The 21,032-nt window shown below is 39.0% G+C and overlaps 1 protein-coding gene across 7 annotated transcripts in view; it reads left to right on the top strand.

Annotated features, from left to right (window-relative positions):
• Positions 1-2,083: 2,083 nt before the first annotated feature.
• RFX1 (regulatory factor X1) overlaps positions 2,084-21,032 on the top strand; it is a 59,522-nt gene continuing 40,573 nt past the window's right edge. For all 7 annotated transcript variants that reach the window (XM_070741538.1, XM_070741537.1, XM_070741534.1 and 4 more), the window contains exons 1-5: positions 2,084-2,291; positions 4,958-5,062; positions 6,684-6,787; positions 10,738-11,076; positions 19,068-19,177. In XM_070741538.1, coding sequence (XP_070597639.1) covers positions 10,782-11,076; positions 19,068-19,177 — 405 coding nt within the window. In that variant the 5' untranslated portion in view covers positions 2,084-2,291; positions 4,958-5,062; positions 6,684-6,787; positions 10,738-10,781. The remainder of the gene's footprint in view (positions 2,292-4,957; positions 5,063-6,683; positions 6,788-10,737; positions 11,077-19,067; positions 19,178-21,032) is intronic.

Below are 21,032 nucleotides of genomic sequence, written 5' to 3'. Positions count from 1 at the left end.
GTGGCCAATCACACTTGGCCAATAAAAAAATCCTATCCTGCCCTACCCTATATAAATTAAACAGTGGAACAGTTAGAATACATCCCTGCCTCATTCCTCTCTAAGTATTCAATTAGGGAGAGATAATGTGTGTTTTTCTTTTCAATGTCTTCATTTTTTTTGCCCCCACCCCATTTTTTGGGTTTTGTATTTTAACTTTTTTTTCAATTAAAAAAGGATTAAAGCTATTAAGAGTGCTAAAAATGTACAGTAGTCACAATCCAATCCTTCTATTCCACCAGCAGCACTGAACACCATTTTCAGCCAATTGTGCAGTTACTCTTTGGTGCCTAGCTAGAACCTTATTCCTCTTTTTTACTCCTCTCAAAAGAGTTCAGTCCAAATTTCTAGGGGTCAAATTGCAGCTGCCCCTCCCCATGCAATTCCAAGTGGAAGCCAGAGTTGGTCAAGGTTGAAACAACTGCATGGATTTCCACTATATTGACTGAAATTACTGTTCTTCCCCATCAATTCAATTCAATTCAATTTATTGGATTTATATGCCGCCCCTCTCCGAAGCTATACTGCTCAAAAAAAATAAAGGGAACACTCAAATAACACATCCTATATCTGAATGAATGAAATATTCTCATTGAATATTTCATTTGCACAACTATTCCACTTGGACAACAGCGTGTGAAATTGACTGTCAATCAGTGTTGCTTCCCAAGTGGACAGTTTGATTTCACAGAAGTTTGATTTGCTTGAAGTTATATTCTGTTTTTTAAGTGTTCCCTTTATTTTTTTTGAGCAGTGTATTTTCCAGACCACCAAAAGGCAAGACAAAAAACAATGATTGGAAACTAACTAAGCTAAGAACTAAGGAGAAATGTCCTAACAATGAGAGCAATTAACGAATGGAATAGCTTGCCTTTAGAAATTGTGGGTGCTTCATAACTGAAGGTTTAAAAAAAAAAGATTGAACCATCATTTGTCTGAACTGATATAGGGTCTCCTGCTCGAGCAACTGGCTGGACTAGAAAACCTCTGAAATCCTTTCCAACTCTATTATTCTATGTTCTATATCTACAGTCGTGTAAGTTGTGATGGTTCATAATTTACATTTTACACACTTTTTTTGGCTTATCAGCCCCAAGCAAGAGTTACACCCAGGCCTGAAATTCAAATGGCATAGGAAAGACAACAGACTTCCAGATAACTCACAATGCCCTTTAATTTTGGGCTGCAAAACTGTAGCAGTTGAACAAATGGCCCTTTGCTGCCATCTATTGGCCACCAGATAAAAAAACCATTTGCATCATAATTGTCCCTAGTTGAGAATTAAGATTACTTCAACCCAGTTTTCTGGGGTTGAAAATGCCCTGAATTAACCAGTCTGGATTCCCATTGGCTGTTGTACTTGGCTGTTTTGAATTGGTGCGTGCAAATGAGGCTACTAAAATTTCTGCATTTCCTGCCAAGGAAAGCGGTAAAATGGGACGAAACTCACTTCACAGATACCTCACTTAGCAACATAAATTTTGTTTATGTGGTCGTAAATCGAGGACCACTTAGTACTCTCTCGTTCTGCTGGTGGGGTTTGCAGAGGTCCCGACTTTTGATCGCCCAACCTAGAGCTTGGTGCTTATCATGCCCAATATTCAAGGGATATAACGTGCAATGAATTACGACCACTACACTTCATTCGCTTAAAACAGGCCTTCGGCGGCCTCTAAACTGCATTTCCCAGAAGTCAAGGAACTACGCATGCGTTTACTGAGCTTAACGCCGACGTAGAACAGCCTTCCACAACATATTGAAAGCTACCAAGCCAGTAGGAAACTGCCACAGCTCCTAATTCGTTCGTGATGTCTTCAGGAAACACCTCTCAGCTAGAATGACAGGTTCCTAATCAAATCCGTAGTTAGGATGATCAGATTTGCCAATAGAAGGATAAAGCTTCCGGAAAGAGGCGAGGCTTAGAATCAACAGAGAGAAGGAAATGCTAAGGCATGATTGACAGCCGAACACCCAATAAATCCTGACCGCCGTCCAATCGACTTCAGGCACCACCCATTTCCCCCCTCCCCGCACCGAAGTGGGTAGCAACAGTTGCCCCGGTGAGGGAACACGGAGGGCGCCATAGCCACCGTAGTCGTGGCGACCAGGAAGCCCGGCAACAACAACAACAATCGCCCACCCTTCCCTGCCTCTGCGCGATTCCCGCCAAAATCGAGAGAGAGCACGATAGTCGCGACAACGTCCCCGCCCCCCCTCAGGGGACGAGGCCTCGCGGGGGCGAGACAGTCCAGGTGGGTTCGAGTCCGGTTCCCCTTCCTTTTTCCGTAAAAAAAAAATGGCGAAGCCTGTGATTACTCTTTCCCTTTCTCCGAAGTAGTCGGGAAAAGTGAGGCAGATAAGTGAGATCCCCCCCCCCCTCCAGGGGTCGGGCCCTACCGCGGCCACACCAAACAGGGCTTGACGGGAAAAGGGCCCAGGCCCTGAAAGGAGGAGCGTTGACTCTCCTCGGTGATTGGTGGGTGAGAGGGCCAATAGGAGCGGGTGGATACGCTTAGGGCGGCCAATGACACTTGGAGAGAGGCGGGTGCGGACGGTCGCTCGGGAGAGGGGAAAAGGAGAGAATGATTGACTTCAAACAGCGTCATAAAGTCGCGGTGACGTCACGAGCATGAGCTTTTTCTTGGTGAAGTTGCGTAGTGGCGCTAATAACGCGTAGGAGCCCTTCACAGGAGAATTAATTTTAAAAAAAAAAAGAAAATAAAAGGTTTTATAGAAGTCCTGGTCTTAGAGAAGGAGGCTATTTGATGGAATAATTCCCATATGGAAAAGTCATAGAGTACCTTATTTTTTTAAAAAATAAAGAGCTGGAAAGACTTTTGGCCAGGTCACAGAAAGTCACTTTTAGACAAGAGGATAATGGCCAACTGCCATGTAAGAGGGAGCTGCTTACTTGGCTGTTTTTATACATGGTTTGAGGAATGGAGTTGTGTTGGGAAAGTGGGTGGATTTTGGGGTTTTTTTGTCCCTGCTCCCTCAATGAAGTTTGTTTGTTTGTTTATTCATTTATTTATTTGATCCAATTTAAATGCTGCCCAACTCTCAACTCCGGAAAGACTCTGGGTGGCTTACAATAAAAACATCTAAAAACAGTTTAAAGAACAATCTAAAACCCCTTATAGCAACATTCATATTCTTTGTGGCTGCCATCAATCAATCAAACAAACAATCAATTAATTAATTCTCAATAGCTGAACAGCCCTAGGCTTGCCAGCAAAGCCAGGTCTTTAAGGCTTTTCAGAAGCCCAGATCGCAGGAGGTAGCTGGTTCCCAGAGAGCCAGCACCATCACAGAGAAAGCCATGTACTACAGCCCTGCCAACTGGTACTGGTTTGCTGATGGGACCTGGAGGAGACCAACCCTGTCCAGGCCCTTATTGGTTGTTGGGAGCTGTGTGGCAGGAAGCGGTCCCATAGGTAGTCAGGCCCTCAGCCATGTAGGGCTTTATAGGTAATGACATTGCATCCAGAGACTGGAAGTCAGTGCAGCTCAAGGAGCGTTGATTTGATGTTGGTGTACCTAGGTGCACTCACAACAGCTCACATGGCTGTGTTCTGGACTACTGTAATTGTGGTCTACAATTCTCTGGACATGGATGCCCACTCCTAGACCCGGCAATACTGTATAGGTGTACCTCTGGTTTTTCAAGACATAAAAGAGATTGCTGTGCCATGTTTAGAATAAGAGTAGTAGTGGAAGATTTTGAAATCAGAGGTTTTCGGATGGAACAAACCTGTTGCTCACTGATAAGGCAAATGTTATGCAGAAATTCTCAATTTTTGTTCTCTAGGAAACGCATGATTGGAAACTTTTTAAAAAAAATAAATGATAGCCAGAATAAATAGAAATCCTAGTGTGAAATCAGTATTCTAGGTGTTAGAATGCTAAACACACCCCTCCAAACCCCCACTAATGGAATTGACAGTACATCTGAATCAGTACATCTTGCTGTTGAATGTAACTTCAGATTACCAATATCATGGATATCTAAAAGCCATGCTGTGTCACAGGGAAATCTGTTTCAGAGTGCTTTAGATAAAATTATTTGTGTCCTGTGCTTGTGGCTAGGTACAAGAGCCCACCACATTTGGGTGAGAGTAATGATAAGAATAAGGTAAATAAGTTAAATGTAATGATAGTATAAGATAAATAAAAATGATTATGGATATTAAGATTTCTCATGTATTTTTTTGCTCTGCTCAGTACATAAGCATGAATGAATTACAGTATCTTCTCATAGATCAGTGATGGCGAACTATGGCACAGGTGCCACAGGTGGCACGCAGAGCCGTATCTGCTAGCACGTGAGCTGTTGCCCTAGTTCAGCTCCAACATGTATGTGTGTGCTTGCCAATTGAATAATGGCTTGCACAGAGGCTTTGGGAGGGCGTTTTTGGCTTCCAGAGAGCCTCCAGGGGGGTGGGGTGGGGTCTTTTTATCCTCCCCCAGTTCCTGGAGTCCGGGGAGGGTGAAACATGAGCCTACTGGGCCCACCAGAAGTTGGGAAACAGGCTGTTTCCAGCATCCATAGGGGCTCTGGTTGGTAAGGGAAGTTGTTTTTGCCCTCCCTGAGCATTGAATTATGGGTGTGGGCACTCGTGCATGCGTGATAGCATGCACCCATGCTCTTTTGGCACCTGAGGAAAAAATGATTCACCATCACTGTTATAGATAGTCCTTATTTAATAACTGGTCATTTAGCGACCATTGAAAGTTACAACAGATCCCCCAAAACGCAGTTGGCATATGGCAGTTAGCCTGCATTTATAGTTATTTGGTTTTATGTTTTTGGCCAGAAAGCTCTACTTTTGGTTTTTTGGCAAAAAACACCCATTGAGAACAATGAGTTCATTTAACAACCACAGCATTCATTTAACTATTGTGTTTGCCTTACCACCAGGTATGCTTAACAATTGCTTCAAAAACATGTCGTAAAATTGGGTCAGTCATGTGATGACCAACTTAACAACCAGCATGATTTATAATTCCAAGCTCAGTTACAGTTGTAAGTTGAGGACTTCTTGTATTTTCCTAATATTTATTCAAGATAACATTACAACTTAAACATTTTCCTCACTCTGAGAGATCTAGGTATAAGTTTAGATTCTATAGAAAACTCCTATATTGAAAAGTTATCTTTACATATTAAGGTACTTTTCACAAATTGGAAATTGAAACTAAACTGAGGTGAAATATTTTTGACCATTCTAGAGATACTGAATGCCAAATACTATTTGATGTCCTAATATGTTGCATCAAATGTTTTTACAAATAGTTAAATTTGAATTGGATCTAAATGTTAATTTGCATTTGGGAGGGGTCCTTTGATTTCTGGACCTGCAGGAGGTTTTTTTGACAAGATTTCAGAAATGGTTTCTTGGTTTTCGTAAGGTTTAGAGTGACTGATTTTGTGCCTAAAATTGGATTATATCTTGCAATCTCTCTAGTTTATAGCCTGGTGCACTAACTCCTATACCAGACTGGCTCTCTTAGTTTGCTTTAGATAACTATGGCTTCTGCTATTTATCCCTTTATAGTGCATATTTTCTTTTCATCAAAACAGAAACTAAAGTAATGGCTGGAAGAACTTTAGTACTTTTTGAAACATTAAACATATGTGTCCAGGTTGCAAAATGGCCACAAAATTCAAATGTTTTTGTTGTGGTTCAGTCTGGGACCCCTCCGGGAATGGCTGACCTTCTGTCAGTTTCCAGCTCAGAGGGAGAGGCTGAGGAACAGGAGGTGCAGACTGACGAGGAAGAGGAATCCCAGGCTGGAGAAGAAGGACAGCCAGAGTCCCACCAGGGGGAGCTCTCCCCAGCAAGCAGCCTGGATTCCTTAGGGGAAAATGCTCAAGACATCATAGATATGCGACAAAGGAGAGCTAATCAGAGACGGACTCAATTGGCTAGGTATTTCCAGCATTAGGGGTCACAGCTGGGTTTGGGTGTGGTGCTCTTGGGAAAGGATAAAAGGCGGACCCACCCTTCCTGGCTTGTGGAGTTTTATCTTGGAGATTCGTGAGACCTGTCTGTGAACTTTGGTGGCTTACAATCCTGGTTTGTGCCTTGGACTATTGAAACCTTGGGGGGGGGGTGCCAGCAAGAAGCTTATGGTATTGACTGGACATCAGGACCCTGCTGTAACGTATTATAGCCTGTCTGTTGTGAAGACAGGTTTTCCTTTGTGCTTATTTTTTCCAGCTATAAAATACTTTTGGCTTTTACCAGAGTGTCTGGCTGTTTTTTCAGTTGGTGTTGAGGTCTGGGAAAACCCAGACAGAACAGTTTTAAAACTAATCTTGCTGCGTAGGACAGTACCAAAATATCACATTTAGAAATTACTAGTATCAAGTTCATAAGTTTCTATCAACTTCACGTTTTACTGTTCATTGCATGGATATTCTCATTTAATGTGGGAAGAATAATTGTGGAATCTATTTTATGTTTGTATGTTTAAGATTCAGAAATTACTGAAAGATGAAGAATTTGGGTGGCTTTGGAAAATAAGTACTAACCAAGTAATTGCGGGGGATGGTGATTTCAATTTCTTAAGCAATAAATGTAATTTCTGATTCTTTTTGAAAATCCAGATTATATTTGTAATGCTAACCTTTATTATTACAGGTTTAATTACAGGCAGTTAGAACTACATGTCATATAATAATACAATATTTTTACTGGAATATGCAGTTTGGCTACATGTGAAAACCATTCCATTCAAGAAAAAGGTATTATTAAAATATTTTCAATATTTAATTTTTATTTTAGCGGAAAATATTCAATATTCAGAACCATCTAATACAGGGGTGTGAAACTTGATTTCTTTAGGGCTGCATCAGGTCTGTGCTTGACCTCGGTATATGTGTAATGTGTGTTATGTATGTGGCCAGGTGGCATGGCCAACTCTACATCCATTTTTGACTGTGACTGTCTCCTGCAGCCCTCTGCCAGCGAAAATAGAGCTGTGGAGGGGCCTATGGCCCTCCCGACCCCCATTTTTGCTGGAAGAAGCACTGCAGGACTCCTTCACCATTTCCAGGGTGGCCCTAGAGACCAGATTTAAACATCCTGTGAACTAGATGCGAGCCCCTGGCCTTGAGTTTGATACCCTGATCTAATACATTGTTTAGTTTGGAGAAACAAATTGTAATAAATCTGATTGAATGAGTGCCCTACATATGATTTCATCCAGGCACTGATACGTTTTATATAGTAGAAAGTGTTTCTAAGAAACGTGACAAAATTGCCACTGCTCTGGCGTTTGCCCATGCTGCATTCCTTTTCTTATTCATTGTGAGATCTGTCTATACCCATGTTGTTACCTTTACTTTGCTGATCAGACGGAAGTAAAATTCTGGAGATGTACAGGGAACCAATCTGTCCCCAACATGGTTAAACACCACCTTTGGGATAGATTGGTGTCATATAAGAAAACTGGGGTTTCTTGACAATGTTTGCTTGTCATCCAAAAAGTTTGTTCAGTTCTGATTGAATGGTGGAGAATGGAAGGATTTTTATTTTTACTGTCATTTGACCCTTAGCACTCTGAAGGGTGGTCAGTAGCTCTCTCAGTCTTTGAGGCACACCTATTTGCACTCTGATTCAAGTGACTTTGGGGTATAGATAAACCCCCAGTGACCTCAATAACTCTGTAAGTGACCAACTTTCAGAGTGCTTAGGACCAGATGACTGCAAAGAATATAAATCCATCCATTCCCCACCATTCAGCCAGAATTGAACAAGCTTCTTGGATGAGAATTGAAATGTTTTCAAGGGGAAAAAAATCACAAGAAACTCCAGTTGCTTTTTGAACAGCTCTTTTGAGACAACCATGACATGAGTGATTCAGAATCTCCATAGACATGGCGTAATCTGGTTATATTGTACTCTGTTTCCTGGGTGGCAAGATATGCTGCTCTTGAGTTAATGTTGCAGTTTAAAATATTTCAGAATTTTATTATTGAATGGTCAGGTTTGGATGTACAGTGATACCTCGTCTTACAAACCCCTCGTCATACAAACTTTTCGAGATACAAACCCGGGGCTTAAGATTTTTTTGCCTCTTCTTCCAAACTATTTTCATCTTACAAACCCAAGCTGCCGCCACTGGGATGCCCCGCCTCTGGACTTCTGTTGCCAGTGAAGCGCCCATTTTTGCACTGCTGGGATTCCCCTGAGGCTCCCCTCCATTGGAAACACCACCTCCGGACTTCCGTGTTTTTGCGATGTTGCAGGGGAATCCCAGCAGCACAAAAACAGGCGCTTTGCTGGCAACGGAAGTCCGGAGATGGGGTTTCCCAGCGAGAGGAGCCTCAGTGAAATCGCAGCATCACAAAAACACGGAAGTACAGAGGTGGGGTTTTGAGGACTTCCGTGTTTTTGCGATGCTGCAATTTCGCTGAGGCTTTATAAAATTGAAATTTCCTGCACTATTAAGAGCACTTGTTAGCTCAGTTGTTAATTTGAGAGTTTATATCCTGGGATATAAATAAATGTTTATCCATAAAGGGATCCTATTCAGTAGAGATGCCATTAGTAGTGCTCTGTCTGTGCTGGATTACATTCAGATTTAGAATTATAAAATCACAGACTTCGAAGGAATCTCGGAGGTCTTTTAGTCCAACCTCCTGCCCACCATAGGATAATTTATTCCATCCTGATGAATGGCTGCCCAGAAATGGATCACCATAACTCAGAGAGGCAAGTTATACCATTGATTAATTGTTAAGTTCTTTATGCAAATGTACTAGAGAAAAATAGCAATAGAATGGCAACACACATTGAGCTATTATTTGTTAGATTTGTATGCCGCCCCTCTCTGAAGACTCGGAGCGGCTATGTCAGTTTATGATTACGCTTTGTTTTCACTTGGTATATTGGCCATTTTAATTTGTAGGTAAGAATTCTTCAGGTTCTAAAAAGAGCAAAGTTATTTTCAAGTTTGACTTGTACAAAAAAGAATAAGCAAGCATATTGGAATCTTTGGAATGCAGTCTAAGCAGCATATAGCCAAGTTGTGCATGACGTGATGCCTCCTACAGTTTTTATGCTTTAGTATTGCATTTTTAAGTATTTGGCCATTTTAACTTGGAATAATTTGTAGTGCTTGTTTGGTTAAAAGAGATTTTTATGGTCAGAAAAAAGTTTTCCCTTCTGAGATCTTGAATGATACATTCAAAAATAGATAATGTAGGACTATATGCAATTACCAGTCTGCTTCAGTAAGGCAGCTTCTGATTTTCCTGACAAAGAGTTAAGTTCTGTTATTCAAAAAAAATGATTATACACTAATCTTATTGTCTGTCTGTCTGTCTGAGAAAAACAGCCTTATGCAAAAATAATAATTCCAGATAGATTATAAAATATTATTTAGCAACTGCGGTGATTTACTTAACTACAGCTGCAAAAAGGTCATAAAATTGGGTATGATGATATGATGACTCATTTAACCAGTACACCACTTAATGATGAAATTTGCAATCCCCATTATGGTTGTAAGTCAAGGACTATTGTACATGCTCTTTCATGTATGAAGCAGCTTTTGAGGCCTTTATATGACCTCACTGCATAACATAAGGATATACTGAACATTGATGTTGAGGGTCTCTGCAGTTGTCTCTCCATTTTTCTTTTTGATTTAAATAATTAAAAGAGTTATTTTAAAGCATTTGACCATCACTAATACTAGGTTGTGATTACAGTAGTCATTTTTTGGATTTATCATTAATATCATTTGTCTGCATATAAAATCAAAATAGAATATGAGTTTATATTGTCCATAAAGGCTTATTGAATTTCTTTAAAAATAGGTATACAAAATACTATGGAAGTTTACAAAATTGGCAAATACACATTATTATGCACTTATTTAATCAGAAACACTGGGAGCAGAATGTAACAAATAGTGAATAATTCTAATTAATTAATTAATTAATTTGACTTCTATGCCGCCCAATCCCAAAGGACTCAGGGCTACTTCCAACAATATAAAATTACAATATAAAATTACAAACAACAATAAAAAGAAGTCAAGAAAAAACAATCCAATTGCTAAAACCTTAGCTAAAATTCGTATTGGGACAACTCAATACCATTCATCCACAATCATATTCATACAGATGGTCAAGCTAGTTGTTAATTTAGGGCCCCCAGGCCTGCCAGCATAGCCATGTCTTTGTGGCCTTACGAAAAGCCAGCAGGGTGGGAGCAGTACGGACATGGGTGGGGGAGTTGATTCCACAGAACCAGGTTTACTCAGAATCTTGAAAGCTGTAGCATTACTTTCTTAAAATTCATACTCTGCCCTCTATTCCTTACCTTAACTAGCTGTAAGGGGCATTGTAAGCAAATTTAATTTTCTCTTGTTTGTGAGTAGATTTGTGTTTCATAAAAGAATTCTGAAAATATGATTTAAGAAGTCATGTAGATTATATTTAAGTATTCTGCATTGTTAATTTTCCAGACTAATATTTTGCATGCACTAATTGATGTTCCTGCTGCTATTCTTTTTGATAATTGATTTCAATTAGATTTTAAACATGGTGAGTTATTAAGTTATCACTCAGTGAATAGAACTGTAGGGAGGGTTTTTTTCTGTCTGTAGAATGCTTTACAATTGATTAATTGTTTTTCTTTTCTTTTTTGTTCTATTTCTATTTCTTTTTCTCTTCAACGAAAGGAAGCAAAACAGCCTTATTTATTATCATTTTCCCCACTGTTGGCATGGCAACACAGGCTTATGTTACCGAATTACAGGCAGCCCAACAACAATCACAACAACAGCAACAGTCTCAGCAACAGCCAGCAGCAACAGCAAACACAACAACACCAGTGGTGGTGGCAGCAGCAACTCAACAACAGTATGTGGCAGAATTGCAAGGTGCCCAGCAGCAACAGCAGCAGTCTACCCCAAAACAGTATGTTACAGAAATCCCAACTTCTCAGACACAGGCTCCATCCACTGGACAACAGACACCAACGCCTGTGCCACAGCAGTACATTGTAGTAACTGTTTCTGGTAAGTGTTTAAAGGGTGAAGGAAAGTGGGGAAATTGCCAGAGAGAAAAAAGAGCTCTCATTTGGAGAGATGAAATGCACTTTATTTATTTACAGCATTCACATAGTGGAGCTTGTGAAAGCCGTTATAAGTGCCACTTCTGTAAAGACGATCAAGTGAAGGAATAATCAGCCCAAATATCAAATATTTCTGATTCAACCAGTTAGGGTGTACTGACAATAGTAGCTGGCAGTGTCCTTCCTAGGCAGCTTTTCTCTTTGTTCCAAGAACAGAATATCTTAATCTGCCTTGAAATCTATTTGTGAAATACAGTATTCTCCTCAAAGATTATAATAATTGAAGATCCCATTATATATGTACATAACTGAATATAATTTAAACATTTCTCCAGACAACTTTCCTTAATTTGTAGTTGTGAAGCATTTCATAGCTTCTTTGTCTATCTTTACTAGAAGAGTATGGTGAATTTCAAATAATAATTTGATTAATCTCATCAATCCCAAAGTCCTTTTAAATTTACTACAATATTTTAAAATTGTTCTATTGAACTATATATGAACAAATATATACGGTAAATAGTTTTAAATATACAGTATTGAAATACGTGATTAAAAGCTCAGGTGAGATGTTATTTAAATTTGATTTGCAAAAGTCACTTGAAGCACCCATTGGCCATTGCCAGACCCAACATTTAACTTGTCTTTAATTATATTTTCTAATTCTCTAACAGTTATTGTGATCAGATTAGTGCCATCATCTTTTTTTAATTATACACTTTTATTGAAATAGTTATATTGTATACAGTTATCACAAACACTGAATTAGTGAATACTGAAACGTCTGGGAATGTCTGTGTTGAGGGACTATATTTTTCACTTCTCTGCATATCCATGAATGATTGTGAAAGCTCTTCTGGTATTGATTTTGCAGTTACAAATAAATTTGGAGTAGGGAATTAGCAAATACAGAACAGTCTTAGCAAATTCATTCTGAGTCTTGCATCAACAATGAAGATTTGCATTTAGAACTTAGGGATGATGATGAGAATAGAATCTCTTACCCCTGTGTGGTATACAGCAGAACTTTCTTTCACTAATCAGATTTTTATGGTAGATAGTTCCTATATATTTTCAATAATAGCCCAAGAATATTAATCTATGTACAAGTTTTAGAAGATAGGACATGAACTCTGCATCACAGCCCTGCACGGATCTGCAAGGGTGAGATTCCAGGCCATTTGGAAATTAAATACAATAGATTGCTTAATTCTTCTGCTTGTATTAATAATAATTGAAAATAGTCTAAGAAGACTTCAGCATCTGTCTGACTGAAGATGAACATGAACATGAACATGCCAGGGCAGGTTTTGGGTTGGGTTTAATGAGTGAGAGGCCACCAGAGAATTTCAGGGCTGCAGGACTGCAAGTAAAAAAAACCCCCAGAAGATAGCAATGGCACAACATTTTTGCACTGTTGCCAAAAATTTCATATCCATTGTTATAATTAATTTTAGTCCAGGCTGTCATGCTTTGTTTCATGTTTTTAATTACATGCTTCAGTGTTGTAAGCTGTCCTGAATCTAGTGGAGTGAATGGCTATAATACAGTGATGGCGAACCTATGATACTGGTGTCACAGGTGGCACGTGGAGCCATATCTGCTGGCATGTGAGCTGTTGCCCTAACTCAGCTCCAATGTGCATGTGTGTGCTGGCCAGCTGATTTTTTGCTCGCGCAGAGGCGCTGGGAGGGGGGGGGTTGGCTTCTAGAGACCCTCTAGGAGTTGGAGGAGGGCATTTTTACCCTCCCCCTGCTCCAGGGAAGCCTTAGGAGCCTGGAGAGGGTGAAACACGAGCCTACTGGGCCCACCAGAAGTTGGGAAATAGGCCTTTTCCCGCCTCCAGAGGGCCTCTGGGAGGGGGGGGAAAGCTGTTTTCACCCTCCCCAAGAATTGAATTATGGGTGTGGGCACTCATGCATGCATAATAGCACACGACCACACTCTTGGCATTTGAGGAAAAAAAGGTTCGCCATCACTGCTATAATATATTTAATAAAAATAATAAAGCAATACTGAATATAGATATGTTTATAAAATCATGATGAGAGTAGCTTAATGACATATTTCCTTTATATTTACATGACAATATTTAGTTTAATTTGGATTTTGTCACAATAGAAATTTAAATTTGAGCTGCTTAAATGACTACCATGTATTACGTGAATTTTCTATGCTTTGTTTTTGCTATAGATAGCAAAGAGATTAGAGAGGGTTGGAAAATTAGGGAAGAATGGGGAAAAGGTTGGAAAAAAGAGCCAGCTTGATTTAGTGGTTAAGGCGCCAGGCTAGAAACTAGGCAAGATCTAGTCCTGCCTTGGAGATAACCTTGGACCAGTAATTCTCTCTCTCAGCCCAATGCACTTCGCAAAATTGTTGCTGTAGGAAAAATAGAAGGAAGGAGTATTAGATGAAAGTATAATGCTTTGAGTTATTTATAAAAATAATGAAGGCAGGACGTTAAAAAAAACCCTGCCTAGTAATTTTCAGTGCAACGTTATTTGACTTTTGTGCAAAGAGCTTATTGTATTAGTAACTCCATGGCCAGGGTTCAGCAAAAAATTTTGGTTAAGGATTTTTCATCTCGGAGCCCCTTTGCTCTTAAATGTTCCTGCACCCCTCTGAAGGATTTTAGCTCCCCTCCTTTCATAGAGTGGAAATCCAGAGGTTAGGATGCTTAATCCTATAGCTGCCAAAGGATTCCAGCTCCCCTGTATCCCTTGTGCTTGTATCCTTCCTTGCTGGCTTCCCCATTGACTTCTTGAATTGTCTAGCAACCAGATCGCAGTTATGTGACTATGCAGAGTGCTGGGATGACATTTTACAACAGTGTCTTATGGTCTATAAAGCACCCTTTCTGAAGCCATTAAGCAAGGACTGTGTCTTGAGGAAGTCAACAGAGGAAGTGGGATTGCAGATTGTTGCTCCTCTCACTGAAGAAGTTTCTGGGATAAATGAGTAGGTTATTTGAAATAAAATATTATTGCGACAGACTCATGCTATTTTCTTATATTCTCTCTGTGTGTGTATCATACATGGAGATTAATTTTTTGGCATATGGAACTTTGAATTTTGGTCTTGTTTTGGAGCTTCTTGGTAATATCACAGTACAGTATCACAAAGATAGATAGGTTTGCTTACAGTGATTGTTTTTGATTTAGATTATGCTGGAATGAAAGTTAATACAACTTCCCCAACTACTAAATAACAAGAAATCTTCTCAACTTGCCACTTAATGTTTGATAGTATGATTGGGGTGGGGTCTGGAGGATCAGAGAATAGAGACTTAGAGAATGCTTTTACTTCATAGGCTACAGATTAACTATCTTGCAATTGTGATGGGGTTTTTTTGGCAAATGCAGAACACTTTTCTCTTCCGCATTTTTATGAGATATTAGACAACTCGTGCCTTGTTGATATTTCCTTATCCAAACAAAGAAACACAATTTCAGGAGAACAGAAAAGCAGTGGGAGTAGGCAAAGTTTCTGACGTTCTGCTGACTTCCCCATTATGTTTGCTTGTGGGAATCTGGCAGAGAGCATTGAAATCGCCCTTGCCCTGGCCTTGCCCTTGCCCTGGTCTTCTCTACCAGCAGTAAGTGGTTATTGCTACAGAGAATCATCGCTATAAAGAGTCATTGCTATAGATTTTGGAAGATTCTGAACGTTAGCCTATTTGGTGATATCTTGATTCAAAAATTGCTGCCCTATGAGGCACTATTTCAACTAGTTAAGGATAAAGGTTTTGGCGGTATATAGATTTAGTTATTGCCTGCCTTTCGTAAAGTTCTTAAGACCCATCTCTGCTGTCAGGCATGCGGGAACTGAGACATCTCCCCCGGGCCTATACAGTTTATACATGGTATGTTTGTGTGTATGCTTGCTTTTAATAATGTGGTTTTTAGTGTTTTTTAAATTATTAGATTTGTTCTTACGTTGTCTTTGTTATTGTTGTGAGCCGCCCTAAGTCTGCGGAGAGGGGCGGCATACAAATCTAATAAATAAATAAATAAATTCTGTTTTTATAAATCAGCCTTCCTTCAGTTTAAGAGTTTGTTGTCATTATATGCTGAATTCTATTTTCATATGCGCCTTGGCGAAAATCAGAGACTGTTAAAGGTAAATTTATTTATTTATTTATTTGATTTTTATTCCACCCTTCTCCTTAGACTCAGGGCGGCTTACAACATGTTAGCAATAGCACTTTTTAAATATGATACCTCTTGTTCATATTGCCATACAGATTATTTTGAATTACTCTAATTTCCATCCAGTGTAGAAGCAACAGCTGATTTTTAGCTACACTGCAAAAAAAAATGAAAGATAATTATAAATACAATTTTAAAAGGCACTTATAGATAGTCCCTTGTAACAAAATACTTCAGACAGGCCATAAAAATGGCCTTTGTGGTAATGATAACTTTCTTTTCTGACTCATTCTAAAGTTAAATACCCACACTCTCGGTTTTCCTTTCTTTTGGTGGAATTGAACTTAACACATATCTGCAAATACAGTTTTGGCGCAGGTTCAAGTAATTATGTTGCTGTGATTGCCTTTCACACAGTTGCCTTATAGTAAATGATGTTGATTTGCCAAGGTGAGAATTTCAATTATTGTTATATTGCAAAAGCATTGATGTCTAGCAGTGATGTGCTAAGTTGACTTTTCTGAGAGAACAATGCATAATGGGAAATAAACTTGTATATTTACAGGTGTCTTGTTTTGATTATTTTTCAAGTTAATTTAATTTTTATCTAGATTTTCATATTGAGAAATCTGATCATTATGCGTCATTATGACATTGTGAGATTTTCTACTCTAGATGTTCATTCTTTTAATAAATTGAAATGAGCTGGTCTATCCCTGTGAAATTTAACAATTCTCAAGTCAGCCATTTGCACAATAATATTGATTATGCTTATCATTCACATTGCAAGAGTATTTCAAGGCAACAGTTTTGAAATCCTGCATAATAAATATTATTTTCTAAGAACAACTCATACATCCAGAAGCCCAGTGCAGATGGTCCAGTGTGACTTCCTCTGCCCTTTTTACCCTCCTGTTGAGCATGTCAAATGAGACACCCATGAAATGTGAACTGCTCCTTTGCGATTACAATCAGGTGAACAGCCGGCATCCGCCACCCAATCCTGAGAAGAACAGAGAATGTACCTACTCTGATGCGAATGTTTATTCGAAATCAATCTGCCTGGAAGCTTTAGTAGGAACAAATGGGGATTACTTGGCCAAGGTTCCAGTTTATAAAAGGCTTGCCTGTTATATTTTCAAGGAAACAGCAGTTAGAACTGAAACCTTTCAGGAGCTTCATCATGTACTATGATTGCCTTTATGCAATGCCTTTTGATCGTAAGTACTTCTGAAGGGATTTCTGCTTAGTACCTCTTGGCCTATATCAGAGATCGATCCTTTACAAATCACCTGCTGTTTTTGCTCTCTTGCAAGCCCGTTGTGGCCAACATAGTTACAGAATAGCAGAAGATTCTGCTCTCAGCGTAGAAAGCTTCTTGATTGTCATAGTCGTTCTTTGAACCATGTGCTCTAGCCTTGCTTTTGGAAAAGAAATGTATGCACTGCTTTGGATTATATCTCAAAATCCAGAAGGAAATGAAAGGTAGCATCTTCAGAAAATAGAAACAATTATTTTATGACAATAACCTCATTGAGGGTAGATGAATGCCGGAAACTCAATATCCTGATGTAATTACAGATGCATAGAGAGAGGTAAGCATGCTCTACCAGAGACAGCTATATTCCTGCTTGCCTTTAGAAAAACATATGTTTCCAGGGATGGCTATAGAAAGGAAACATCTGGCAAATTTTAAAAAAAAACCCACAAAAAATTAAGATTAAAAAACTATACAGAACTTTGCTGGTGAAAGAGTAAGCAAGGTTTGGGTTGCTACAATTAGCCTTGTTGCACCAAATGTTTTACTAAAAGTGTATTGAATCAAAGAGATGTCTAGGAGATCCAGCTTTCCCAGATAACTTCTGCCCACCGGAGTCCAGATGGCCAGAAAGTGCTTGCTGAAAGTCTCCTCCATTCTGGGGCAGAGTTGGAGGTCATCTTCCCTCCCATAGTATAGGATAATGAAGGATGCCAATGATCCCAGTCCTGTGATTTCCAGAAGCTTATGAAATCCTGACTTTTTGAATGGGGGGAGGCTTTGAAGATTGATTGTTTGTGGAACAGTAGCCTGTTTTTTAAATTTCATAATAATCAGTATTTCATAATCAGTATTGCCAGATGTTCAGATGGTATTTGGCATTTTTATCTAACTGGATCCTATAACATTGCCTGGAGTCATTTTAGACTTGATTCTTTTTATTTAAATCCAATAAATAAATAAATAAATGCAATAAAACTTTTAAGGATCTCCTAAAATGAAGAGAGGAGAGGCATTTGCTTTATCACTACAAATATTGCAGAACTTTTCAATATGAGACTATGTGATGAAGGAGCAATTGTAGTGGGGGGCATTATCTTCATTTCTAGGTAAATATATATGGATTGCTTTATTACCCTTACAAAGAGTGATGACAGATTGCTAGGAATTATAACAGCTTCCAGCAAAAATGTGCTGGAGAGATCTCACATAGACTTTTTTCAATAAGAACTGTGCATTCCTAGTCTAAGACAATTGTAGTCTGAACACATTCTTAGAGATTACAGTATTCTTGTGAGGAAAGTGAATTGCTACATTTGAATAATCTAATTTGTTCTCATTTTAGGAGCTGGCTGCTCTGTATAATTGTCAATATGAACTGTCAATGAAAGCCAGCTGGGTGACTCTGAACCAGTCTCTCTTTGCCCAACCTGTCTCAGAGGGTTGTTGTGGGAAAAATAGGAGGAGGAAGATGTGTTGGATATGTTCACCACCTTGAGTTATTTATAGAATAATAAATATGGGATATGTAATAAAATAAAATATTAATAGTCCCCAAACTCTGGACAAGCAGTTGTTCATGCATATTTAGTTATAGAATTATAGAGTTGACGTAAGCCATTTCAACGACCAAGCCTAAACCAAATTAAATCCTTCCCAAGTGGTATCAGTCTAAACTCTTCTCCTTCAAAAGAAGAGTCACTCTGCCTTTACAAGTAACACAATTTCTTGGAGCAGTGCTACTTCTAAAGAAGAGTAGTGTCAGCATGGAATAGGACAACTCTGCGCCGCCAACTTGTTGCTGCCAGTTTGCCATGACCAGCCTGCTGCAGGATAGCTTGCCATGGCCAACTCGTGGTGGGACAACTTGCGATGGGACAATTAAATAGTTCAATTTAATTTTAATTTTTGTCATTCACATTTCATTTTTCTGCCCTTCCTTTAATGATTCTATTCTACCATTTCTTCGATATTAGTCTAATTCTTGCCCCATGGCATGTCCTGTTTCAAGTTGATTACGGTAAATTGTCCTGCAGTGAATTGTCCTAGCCAGGGGTAGACAAAGTTGGCTCTTCTATGACGTGGACTGCAACTCCCAGAATTCCTGAGCTAATCATGCTAGCTCAGGAATTCTGGGAGTTGAAGTCCATATGTCATAGAAGAGCCAACTTTGCCTACCCCTTTCCTAGACCCATGTTAGCAAGAGTTCAGCCTGGGAAAAGGGATCCTGATTCCCTTGTTAGAGTACAAAATATAATGAGGCAATAACTTGATAGGTTATAGCTCTGGAGTAGGAAAAGGTGTTATATTAACTTTCCAGAGAGCTAGTTGGGAGGAGAGAATAGGACTCCTATTGGTCACGTACCCCTAAGTGTTGAATGAGTGCTAAAATTACTGGTTGTTCCTTCACTTCAGAGAATGAGTTCAGTTTTCTACCCTTTTCCTCTATTATTTTTTTTAGATGTAATCGCAAAGTTGGGACTTTCTAGAGGAAGTTTGTCTAATATATATATTTCTGCCTTTCATTAGAAGGCTCCATGAGGCCCAGTGACACCGTTTCAGAGTCCAGTCCAGGTTCCACAGCTACACAATCAGGAGTGCCAACTCAGGTGGTTCAGCAAGTCCAGGGCACTCAGCAGGTACGTGGCTCAACCGAGAGTCTTGCTACTAATGTGACATAGATTTTTTTCTGATTTTTTTCTGTTTTGCACATGTGCAAAAGTCGAGTTTCCAGCACTGGTCACCATCTTGTTTTTTGCTACTGTACATATGCACACAAAGCCACATCCGTGTCCATGAAGCATGGCCACATGGCGCAGTAGGAAGCGAACAGGCAGTGAGGTAAGTTAAAACCCACCCCTGCCATTAATGGCTTTAAACGTCAATATCAATCAGGGTGGATTTGATTTAAATTAAGTTGATTTAGATCATGATTTAAATTATGATTCAAATCACTAATAAAAAGGCTTGATTTAAATCAGCTTGATTTAAATTTTAATTTTTAAAGAGCAACTGTCATTTCTGCTACTGCACTGACCCTCTGTTGACTTACTGACATTCCCAATATTGCAGAATATACAGCCTCATGCTACATAACTAAGCTCCATTTCATGCTGAATGAACTAAATTACAGTATATATGTCTTAAATAGAAAACTATCCTTTGATAGATTTTTACTCCAAAAGTATTTTATTAAAATAAATTTGATTTAAAAAAAATCATATTTAAATTTTTAAAAATCTGTTTTAATCAATTTTTATCCATCCTAATATCAATGTATTGGATTGTGTTGGAATATAGCTAGTAGCTAGTGTAAGTATATCATAATATCTATGCTTTTCACTGACAATAATTTACCTATTATATTTTGTATTAGTTGAAATCTATTCTATTTAAGAATAGATTGCATGCAGCAAGCACGGCAGATAACTATTGCTAAAGGCAGCCTATTCAGGAAGGGTCACATTTGGCTCACAAACTGTAATTTGTGATCATGCTCATTCTATACTATGCTGTACTAACTCCAATTGAAAGAAGCCTCACTTCAGTTCCAGAGTCCAGATTTTTGCCTACCAACAGCAGTTCTATGTTATTTATTTATTTATTTAAATATATATATATGGCTGCCCAACTTGGAGCACAACTCTGGGTGCTTCAGAACAATAAAACTACAAACCATACAAACCAATAAATAATGAAAACGCAAACTAAAAACTCAAAACAAACCCCTATCCCAATCACCTCAGTCATCCCTTGAGAGGCCCCAACGTTCACCCATTGACTCCCATTACTGTACTCCAGTGCTAGGGTAAAGAGTCAAATCTTAATAGCTCTCTGGAAAGCTAAAAGTTGGAGGGAGGGTATTACACAGGGTTGGGGCAGCTATTGGAAAGACACTTCTTATTTTCTCTAGTTTTAATTGTTCTCTCTTATTGTTTTGAATATCAAAAGTAAATAACATACAAATGTACCAATTCTTTGGAATCAGAAAAATAAGAGAAAATGGAGCTGTGTGTCAATAGTATACTGAGGGCAGTACAGAACTCCAGATAATCTCCCTAGCAATTACACGTAGAAGGCGAATAGAATACAGGTAGTCCTTGACTTAATAAGCATTCATTAATGATGGGCCAAGGTTGCAATGGCCTTGGGAAGGGCCCTTTATAGCCTATAAAGTAATTCCAATCATCATAACATTGCATCCCCATGACCATATGATCAGTTTGATTGCTTAACAACCAGCTCACATTTGCACCTGGTTGCCTCATCTTCTATCGTAGATCTTAAATTAAAATGACCAGAACAGTCCAATACATATTTGAACAAAATTCCAGTTAAATATATATTTGAAGTGTCTGCCTGCCTGCCTGCCTGCCTACCCACACATACACATACATACACATGCAGGGCTACTGGTTTCTCAAACATTTTGCCTTAGAATGCAGTGGTAAAATCTAGTTTCTAATTAATGAGACCACCTGGATCAAGGAAGGA

The sequence above is a fragment of the Erythrolamprus reginae genome, chromosome 2 (genome assembly GCF_031021105.1).
Source record: "Erythrolamprus reginae isolate rEryReg1 chromosome 2, rEryReg1.hap1, whole genome shotgun sequence".
NCBI lineage: Eukaryota > Metazoa > Chordata > Lepidosauria > Squamata > Dipsadidae > Erythrolamprus > Erythrolamprus reginae.
Note: the sequence above shows the minus strand (reverse complement) of the source record. Positions and strands in the feature narration are given on the sequence as shown.